The sequence below is a fragment of the Mastigoproctus giganteus genome, chromosome 7, assembly GCF_048544385.1.
Source record: "Mastigoproctus giganteus isolate SK-2022 chromosome 7, ASM4854438v1, whole genome shotgun sequence".
Taxonomy (NCBI): Eukaryota; Metazoa; Arthropoda; class Arachnida; order Uropygi; family Thelyphonidae; genus Mastigoproctus; species Mastigoproctus giganteus.
In genome coordinates this window covers 215,042,343-215,053,214 of record NC_143581.1, presented here as the reverse complement: position 1 = coordinate 215,053,214, position 10,872 = coordinate 215,042,343, and the positions used below count along the sequence as shown (strand labels likewise).

Genomic DNA, 10,872 nt, shown 5'->3' with positions numbered 1-10,872 from the left:
GAATCATGTGTGCAAATTGTGCACTAAATGACCATCATGTTGGTTAGCTGGGTTGATCTTTTACTGTACACACTGACTGTGCAAGTTTGCAGTTTTCGCTCCCTCAACGAAAAACAATATGCTCTGTTTCAAAACAAAAGCACTTTAATTCATTGACTAGAACTAAATCTCAAAAGCTTTTTAAGCAACTTGTGGTAACTATATGCAAGCAAGCATTTTGAATGGACAGCTCTCAACGATCTGCAATCCATTTTTTTTCTTGCCTTTGGAAAATACACAGACTGCCCTAGAGTGCCAAGTCTCTCTTGTCCTTAGATCAACATCTATCAATTCAGATAAGAAAAAGAATTCAGTATTACTATACAACAGCTTATATGAAGATGCAGCGAAAACTTCAGTTAGACACAGAGATTTTAGCAGAGGCTTCGTTTCATAATCCACCTGGATTAGCTTTCGTTGGTTAATTCAGATGAAAAATTTACCATTGATTCTTAGTTTCTGCCATAGTCCAATACAGAGCATGAAATGATCTTTTCAATGAATGAATAAAAACCAAAAAAAAAAAAGAATTCAAATTTCTAGCAAACACCAAGTCACATCTTAATTAAGAGAAAGAGGTAGATCCTGTTTTTCCCTTGATGTCGAAAAAAAAAAAAAAAAAAAACACTTTTTAACACACAGCCAAAACATGCATGATAATTTCAAGGAGAAACAAGTTGACAACCCCAGGGGCTCACATCTGGTGAGCATGGGCTTGGCACACCCAGGGTCCTGAGCTGGATATCATCATTCTCTTTCTTGGTGATTCCCTTCTACTACTACTTTTGACTCTCTCTTTCTCACAGGGTTACTCGGGAACTTTTTTTTTCCCTGGTGCAGCATAAGCCTCAGGCTTCCTTGCATCATATGGATAATAATAATAACAATAATAATAATAATAATAATAATAATAAAAAAGAGGATAACTATTCTTCCATATCTGAATAGCTAAATTTCATTTTTATTTGATGTATGGATTTTGTGATTTGAGCTACTCTTAATTTATGTAAAAAAATTTCTACATTCTTTCACATAAAATATCATCAGAGGCTCAGAAGTCTGCTGAAAGCAAAACTGAACGAAGGGAACACAGTTAAAGCCATAAACACCTATGCAGCTCCAGTACTAACTTACACCTTCGGGGTCATAGATTAGACTAACACCGAGCTAGAAGATATCATGCGAAAAGCAAGGACAATGATGACCAAGAGCCGCCAACATCACCCAAAGTCAGCAGTGGAGAGACTAACAATAGCTCGGAAAGAGGTAGGTAGGGGCCTGATAGAGCAACAAAAAACAGCGATAGTTAACCTGAAGTATTACTTCGAGAACAACACAGCACCACTCCACCAGGCCATAAGGAAGATAGATAAGTGGTATACCCCCACTCAACCTAAGCGAAGAACCCCCTTCCGCCCAGACGGTACAAGAAACGAAGTTAGAAAGATGAGCAAAGAAGACACTTCATGGCAGACATTACAATGACCTCCATCATTGTAATGTCTGCATCACATCACAATTGAATCACATCGATAACATTGATTCCAATGCATGGCTTACAAACAGGACGCTCTTCCCCGAGACTGAAGGATTTATGCTGGTCATCCAAGACTAGGTAATCAACACTACAAACTATAGAAAATACATCGCAAAGGAGGCCGAAATGCTAGATGACACATGTCGACGATGCCACCTGGCCTCAGAAATGATCCAACACATCACCGCAGAGTGCAAGGTGATCACCCAGACTGAGTACACTCATAGACACGACCAGGTAGCCAGGATAATACATCAGAAGCTAGCGATGAAATACCAGTTGTCCAAAGAAAGTGTACCATACTACAAATACGAACCCCAGGCGGTACTAGAGACCCGAACCCACAAGCTACTGGAACTGCGCCATAATAACGGATAAGACCATCTTGCAGAACAGACCAGACATAACCTTGTGGACAAGATGGAAAAGGCTACCTACCTGATTGACATAGCAATGCCCAACACTAGCAATATTCAGAAAACCCATGAGGAAAAAATTATGAAGTACACGAACCTGAGACATCAGGTCAAGGAGACGTGGAATATGCAAGAAGTATCGACCATCCCGATCATCGTGTCAACCACTGGTATGGTACCAAAGGCTCTACATAGCACCCTAGCAGCAATATGTCTCCCCATAGAACACCTACAAGGAACTCCAGAAAGTCGCAATCCTGAACACCTGTAGGATAGTGAGAATTCCTCGACCAACAGTAACACCAGACACATTACAACCACTCTGTGTACTTGGTAGCAGTACCAGTCACGGAGTGGAAACTCCCAATCAGGGAGAAATAATATAAGAGAAACAAAAACAACAATAATAATGAAAGGGTCCAGTGATTACGCCACTGGACTATCAGCCTGGTGGACCCGGGTTCGAGTACCTGGTGTCACTCACAAGAACTACAACTGGACATAAGCCAAAGCTAAACAGGTGTACCTCTATAGATGGATGATGTCGCGGAGAAATATTAATCATGCTGCATCGATTGTGGCGCAGGATAATGTCACTGGCGTTCAGGCCTTAGGCAAAGGAGTCGGTTCTAAAAATCACAGACGTTCTCCTGAGGAAGACAGTGGAGCAAGTGGCGCTGACCCTGTATGGTTACCACAAGAGAAGAGCAAGTCCATCGAGCCCCATCAATTGGAAGTACTTCCTACGCAACTGCGCTAGTAACCACCCAAGAAGGAAGAAAACGCCAATTCATGAAGTGGAGCATCGAAATGAATACGTACATCATGCAAGCATACTACGAAATAATGAAACTGGGGACCGATATGACAACTTACACAGTGAGACTAGATACCAAGTGGCTGGAAGATATCCCGGATATTCAGGTCAGGTAATAGCAGACCAGAAAAGGACCATCGCCACGAAGAACTGACAGCTCCTGTAATCTTGGAAAAAATCAAGCAGGACGTGAGCGATCAACTACAAAGGATAAAGAATACGGAACCACAGGAGGAAGAGCAAGAAGAAATACAACCTACAGCAGCTGAAGTGGAAAGAGTCAAGGTCATGATGCCCAGAATAGAGGACGAGTGATAGAAGGCCCTAACAGAATTCAAGGAATGAACTCCCACAAAGACTCACGTGATACCGAAGCAGAGGCCGAATACCTTGTGTAGAGTCTCTGACTACCTCAATCGGCAAACAATACCACATTACCTCGACAACATGGCGCAGCACTGGAGGCCATCCACACAGCCGTGTATTGTGCTGCCGTGGCAGCCACTAGGATTAATGGAAGAGAAACGAGAGACTGGCAGAGAAGAACCGAAAACAGAAGGAACCGCCAGCTAGGGAAAGAAGACTTCAGCAGAAGATAGAAGAATTAAGAGTCGAGATACGCCAATTGACCTAGTACCAATGGGGCAAAAGGAGTAAGAAATTAATTGGAAAAGTGGAGTGCATCCTCAAGAGACACAGCGTCCAGAAAAGAAAAAAAATTATTACATTTAGGCCACCCGAATAATTAAATTCATCTGCCGTGCTGTGTCGTATGTCTGTTAATTGCGTATGTTCTATGGTCGATTTGTCTGTTTTGCTGGACGAAAAACCCCGGTTAATGGGTGGGGAAAACCTTGCTATCTACGCCTGAAACCGATTAACTCAGCCACGGAGTGAAAAGACAGCGTCCACAAAAAAAAAAAAAAAATTATATTTAGGCTACCCGAATAATGAAATTCATCTGCCGTGCTGTGTCTTATATCTGTTAATTGCGTGTGTTCTATGGTCAATTTGCCTGTTTGCTGGACGAAAAACCCTAGTTTCTGGGGAAAATTCTTGCTATCTTCGCCTGAGACCGACTAACTCAGCGACGGAGTGAAAAAGCCCATTAAAGTTCCTCGCGTCATTGACAGGATTCGAACCCGGACCTTTTCCACCCGGGTGTCGGGAGGACGGTGACGATACCACTGTGCTACTCAGGTAGACTAGACAGCGTCCAGAGCAAACGTGAGACAAAAGATCAAAAAAAAGGAGAGTACTTGAACACATTGAAGCAGAACCTCCTTGCACTCAGCCAGAGAATACGCCGATACAAAAAGAGCTCGCAGAGGAAAATAAAAAACCGAATCTTCGATGAGGACAAAAGAGACGTCTACAGGAGTCTCGGAGAAGATGGGAACGGACAACCCAAGAAGAAGATGATTGAAAAGTTCTGGGGGAACATATAGAGCAGGGAGGTAAGACATAACAGCCAAGCCACCTGGATAGAACGAGAAAACTAAGGACGTACAAGAAATGAGAGAGTGCGAGATTCGGGAAGAAGTAAGATCAAGATCAAGAACTCTCACAACGGGCGAACTCCAGGAATAACAAGAAGCTCACTTATACACACAAGCACCTCGTAGAGCAGTTCACCTGAATGATAATGCACCCAGAGACAATCCCGAAGTTTCTCACTCAAGGAATCACATATATGAATATATACAATAAATACAAGAAACCTGGCGAAATATATCACATATATGAATATATACAATAAATACAAGAAACCTGGCGAAATATAGGCAAATCACTTGTCTCCCAACAATGTACAAGATACTGACCAGCTGCATAAACAGGAAGATATCAGACCACCTGGAGAGCCAGAACATAATGGCCGAACAGCAGAAAGAATGCGAGCGGACGAGCAAAGGTTGCAAGGAGCAATTAACCATAGATGCCGCGGTTATGGGCAAGCCTACAAGAAGCGCCGCAACATGTACACAGCCTACATCGATTACCGCAAGGTCTTCGACTCCGTACATCATAGCTGGCTAATAGAGGCGTTGAACATCTACAAAGTTAATCCGATAGTGACAAACTTCCTAGGAGCAACGATGGCGAAATGGAGTACCGCCATTAAGGTCGAGAACATTACAACCAAGCCAATCCCCATCAAGGGAGGAATCTTTCAGGGATATGATCCCTGAAAGATTCCTCCACTGTGGTTCTGTCTAGCTATTGCTTAACTACTTAACCCGCTATTGCCATGCTCAACAGCAGCAAGTACGGATATAACCTCAAAGAAGGAAGTAAGAACCTATACACCCTCACCCACCTTATGTACATGGATGACATTAAGCTCTACGCGGGAAAGAAAACTCGACTCCAGGAACTACTCCGGATCACCGAAGAATTCAGCAATAATATTATGATGGAATTTGGTCTAGACAAATGCAAGACCCACAGATTGCACTGGGGAAAATTAGTAAACCGAAACTACCAGCTGCAGACTAGTAAAGAGATCGAAGCCATGGCAGAGGAAGAGGCCTACAAATACTTGGAATGATGCAGGCTCAGCAGTTACAGCACAAGGAAATGAAGGCCTGCCTGATTGAAAAATATCATCAGAGATACAGAAGCCTGCTGAAAGCAAAGCTGAATGGAGGGAACACAATTAAAGCCATAAACACCTATGCAGTCCCAGTGCTAACATGCTCCTTCGGGGTCATAGATTGGACTAACACCGAGCTGGAGAATATCACGAGAAAGACAAGTACAATGATGACCAAGAGCAGCCAACACCACCCGAAGTCACCGTGGAGAGACTGACAATTGTTGGAAAAGGAGGAAGAGGCCTCATAGACCTCATCGAGCAGCAGAAAACAGCGATTGCTGATCTTAAGGATTAAACAGAGCAGCGCTCCATCAGGCCAAAAGGAAGATAGACAAGCGGTATACCCACTGAACTTAAGCGAAAAGTCCTTCCCAATCAGGAGGCACAAACGAAGCTAGAAAAATGGGCAGAAAAGACACTCCATGGCTGACAATGATCTCCATCAAGATCACATAGATAAAATTTCTTCCAATGCATGGCTCACGAGCGGGACGCTGTTCCCGAGATTGATGGATTCATGGTCGCCATCCAAGACCTGTAATGAACACCAGAACCTATAGAAAATACATCGCTAGGGGGCCCGATGTGTCCGATGACACATATCGACGATGCCACCTGCCCTCAGAAACGATCTAACCCATTACCGCCGGATGCAAGGTGATCTGACAATTGTTCGAAAAGGAGGAAGGAGCCTCGTATAGCAGCAAAACAGCGATTGCTGACCTGAAGGATTACTTCCAGAAACAAAAAGCAGCGCTCCACCAGGCCATAAGGAAGATAGACGATGTACCCAGACAGTATACCCAGACTGAGTACACTCATAGACACGACCAGGTAGCCAGGATAATACATCAGAAGCTAGCAAGGAAATGCCATTTGATCGAATAAAGTGTACCGTACTACAAGTACGAACCCCAGGCAGTACTAGAGATCCCAATCCACAAGCTGTACTGGGGCCGCGCCATAATAACGGATAAAACAATCCCGCAACACACCGGACATAACCCTTATAGACATGAAGGAAAAGGCTACCTATCTGATTGACATAGCGGGACCCAACACTGGCAACCTGCAAGAAACCCATGGGGAAAAAATTCAGGAAATACACGAACCTCAGTAGTGCTGCCGTAGCCTAGTGGTCAGGCGCGCGGGTGCATAAGTACACGTGCCTTGAGTGACCGGGGTTCAAGCCCGTGACTGCTGAATACGGTGCTGTTTCTTGTATTCTGTCTATCTTGTGAACTCTTCTAATCATTTGGTCGTCCCGGAGTATAAACAGAAAATTTATTTATTTATTTATTTTAAGACAGGAAACCAATGAGATGTGACACATGCAAGAAGTTACGACCATCCCGATCATCGTGTCAACTACCGGTATGGTACCAAAGGCTGTACATAGCAGCCTAGCAGCAAAAGCTCCCAGAGAACACCTACAAGGAACTCCAGAAAGTCGCAATCCTGAACACCTGTAGGATGGTCAGAGAGAGTTCCTCAACCAACAGTAACACCAGACTAACAACAACCCTCTATACTTGGTAGCAATACCCGTCACAAGGTGGAACCCCCAATCAGGGGGAAATAATATAAGAGCAATAAAAATAATAACATTGGATAGTCAACATGTTTATGTGCAGTTAATAAAATGGCATTCTTAATCGATTTCTTATTTAGCTTCATTATTTCTGCATGAAGAAACGAAAAATTCGAAATAAAAGCACATTGGAGCCCCGAAGGTGCCGCTATTCTGAAAGCCTATTGTATTTCTTAAGGGTCCCAGTACTTTCCAGTACAGTTTTTAAAGGCATCAAAAATAGGTTCCTATTTTTGATGCCTTTAAAATTGTATTTATTTTATGTACGAGATTAATTGCACTCTGCGCGTGGCGTTACTGTCAAGTGATGTCGGCTGCTGCCGGTTAGATGTTGTGGATTTGGTGTCGATCTACGTTCAATGGAAAACTGATGTTACGCAGTAATTCTGTCTTGTACTGGATATCACTCAGTTAAAAAATTCATTTAGTAAGTTTTTTTTTTTTTTTTCTAATCTTACAATGTTTTCAGTTGTTCGTACAGAAAGCGTGAATCTTCCTTCATGTTGGAAAAAAGAAAAAACATTAACAACTAATTCGTCCCAAACTGATCCAGTTGCTATAAAAGACCATGATTGTCAGTTTCCATATAAAGAAGACGCAGAAGTACAAACAGAAGTTAGTAAAAAAAATGTTATGCAGAATGCCGATTATGATACAGATTCACTAGTTGCTTTTTTACGTAGGGTCGCACCTGAAATATGCAAAGCCTTGGAACGGAATGCTCGTAGTCATGCATTCGATCGCTATAAACTTTTATCAGATGTCGACAATAGAACAACAAATCTGCAACATTCACTGATGTATAGACCATTTAGTATGAAGTTCCAATGTCAGGATATATCATGGAATTCAACTGGAAGTGTTCTTGCTGTGGCTTTTGGTGCTGAGAGCCATGAAGACTGGTGTGGGCATGGTTCAGCGGTTGCCGTGTGGAATCTTAATCGCAAAGATTTTAAATCAGAGAAACCAAATAACGTAATAGAGACTGACTGCTGTGTAACAGCACTCTCATTTCACCCAGAATATCCAGCGGTAGTACTTGGAGGAAAATTCAGTGGTGAAATTGTGCTTTGGAATATAGCACAGGAAGATGATATGCTAATGGCAAGTACAAGTTCCAGTCTAGACTCCCATAGAGAGCCTATTTCATGCCTTACTTGGATTGATCTTAAAGGTGAAAGCAAATATAAGTTTGTTAGTAGTAGCTTGGATGGCAAGATTCTAATTTGGAAGTTAAATGAAAATACACATACATTGGAACTCATTGATGGGTATGTACTTTTAGCTGATCAAGTGCCAAGAAGCCTTGGGATTAAAAGTATTTATCAGAATTCTGAAATTGGAGTAACTTCTATGTCTTTCAACTGTGAAGATTCATCAATCTTCGTTATTGGAACTGAAGGAGGTGCTGTTTTTCAGTGTTCATTAAATTCACAGGTTCCAGCAAATTATTCACTCAGTAGTTCTGTGCTATACAAATCTCCACTGGTAATGAATTTTGCCCAACATCATGGCTTTGTGTCATCTGTTTCCTTTTCCCCCTTTAGCCGAAATCTCTTTCTTTCATGCAGTACCGATGGTGAACTACGTATTTATAGTTTACTTCAACCGAAACCAGTTCTCACCTTTCACTCTTTAGGTGGTTTTAAAAAAGCCCAGTGGTCACCTGTACGCCCATTAGTACTAGCAGCAGTTTGTGGCAATGGAGAATTGCAGATTTTTGATCTCAGAGTAAGCAAAGCAGTTCCTGTCTCAACGTTTCCAGCACAGGGAAAAACTAAAGGATGTACACTACAATTTGATAATCAAAATTCTGAACTTTTAGCTACAGGTCTTGGTGATGGCACTGCACAGATATGGAAGTTGTCAGCACTGCTTATAACATCTTTTGGCACAGAAAATGAAATCTTGAAAGAATTTTCAAATCTTCCTGAATGAACTTTGATATCAAGACAATGTAGATTTTACATACAAGGTTGTGATTAATATTTATTTTCATCATTATTCTTAATTAGCACATTTTTTCTTGTATAAATCAATTTAAATCAGTAAAATAAATGCTTGCATAAGATGAGGTATAAGAAAATCATTTAACTTATAACATAAGGCAGTTAATTCCAAGTTACTAATTTTGAGAAAAGTAAATTTATTGTAATTTTATTTTTTATTTATTTTTTTGGAATGTAATGCACTTTTTGATATAAACCTAAAAAATTGAGAGAGACGCTTTACTCACGTTAATATTTTTCCCTGTTTCTTTTAGTTTATTAAAACAAAAAATTCTCTATGTTCTTGGATGGCCATATGGTTCAGAGGAATTTACAAGATAAGAGAGAATGCAAGAGCAGCACTGTATTTAGTAAGCACATGTATGTATTATCTGTGTACATTCAACTACAGCAACCTGGTTACAAGTTACAGAAACCCTCTGCCCAGTATTTTTGGCCACTAAAACAGTTGCAGAACCCAGTCAGTAGTGGGCCAAACTTGATCTTAAGGATGGGAGGGTGTTAGACACCATTTTGTAATTTAAATTACCTAGTTGCTTCCTCATCTTACATATTTGATCATTTACTGTTTCAAAATTATATGTTGATCTTTTAAATTTAAAAAGAGAAAAACAGCTCTGCAAAACCAGAAAGGAAAAATACAGCAGAAGTAGTGGGCTGCACTAAAAACATCAGTTGTGTGTGTATGTGTGTTATGCTATCTGTATTGTTGTGCACTGCTGCACTAAAAACTTAGGTTGCATTTAAGTTCTCTGTGCGACTTTTTCTGGCTAATGGGGAAGCTAAATAATCCTTGAGCATACATAACAATCTATGTACACAATGAAGAGTCAAGTTCCAAATGAGAGTAAGTATGGATGCATCCACACCTAATAGAGCAATAGCATGACTAGTTAAGTGGGTGCATGCATTCTTAGCTACTCTCATTTGTTTTCTCCATCATTACTGATTATGAATCATGGATGTTTGGCTGTGACCTGGGAACAAAGGCCCAGTCCTCTTAATCAAACACTGTTTTCTCCACAATCCAAAAAATTCTTATATTTTTGACTTGCAGGCATTGTTCATTATGAGTTTCAAGTTTGGTTCACCATTAGGGAAAACCAAACTTGAATGGTAAAACATTGAACCAGGATTACCCCAAAACATTTGTGTTCAGAGAAATTCTGAAAAAGTGGTGTTTGGCGGGATTTCATGTTTGGATCATGATAGTGCCTTTGCTTCATCCATTCACTATACACACTGGATTTAGCTCCCTGTAATTTTTTTTTTACAAACTTAAAGCACATTTGCAAGGTCACAGATTTGCAACAACCTTTTATGTGTTGCTATACGTATATATATAATTACTACAGTCAGAGTGTATATGTACAATATAAGTGCTCTCAGAGTGAGTCTACAGACCCAAAAGAGCAGATTAATACAGAGTGAGCCATTAGGCAAAAGAGCCTATAAAGACTAAGATAGCCTGTGCTGGTTTACTTCGTTATACCCTATAAATAAACTTATAATTAGCAATAAAAAAATAAAATAAAATGATTGAGGCTAATTATCGATAATAGGATACCTTGAATGGTACATTTTCAAGGCCTAGCACCATTCAATACATCCAATCAATAATTAGCAAGGCTGCTTGTTTAACTAGGTTTAAATTATTGAAATTATAGGTATTAAGGCAATATATATTTAAAATTATATTTAAAATTTAAATTAACAGCAAACAGGCAAAATAACATCTAGCCCGACAAATAGCTTTGAAACAAATAATACAGAAAATGAGAGCCAACAATAAATATCATTTGAGTTGTGGTGTATTTATTATATTCATGTGCAAAAGAAAGCTTATGCTGACATAAGGGGAAAGGAG

At 40.6% G+C, this 10,872-nt stretch overlaps 1 protein-coding gene across 1 annotated transcript; it reads left to right on the top strand.

Annotated features, from left to right (window-relative positions):
* The first annotated feature begins 7,455 nt into the window (after positions 1–7,455).
* LOC150083668 (cytoplasmic dynein 2 intermediate chain 2-like) lies at positions 7,456–8,965 on the top strand. Its single transcript, XM_090378558.1, has one exon. The coding sequence runs from the start codon at positions 7,456–7,458 to the stop codon at positions 8,932–8,934; it is 1,479 nt and encodes a 492-aa protein (XP_090234684.1). The 3' UTR covers positions 8,935–8,965.
* Positions 8,966–10,872: the final 1,907 nt, after the last annotated feature.

Coding starts and splice junctions, on each gene's coding strand:
- LOC150083668 (XM_090378558.1), top strand. CDS start 7,456: ATGTTTTCAGTTGTTCGTACAGAAAGCGTGAATCTTCCTTCATGTTGG.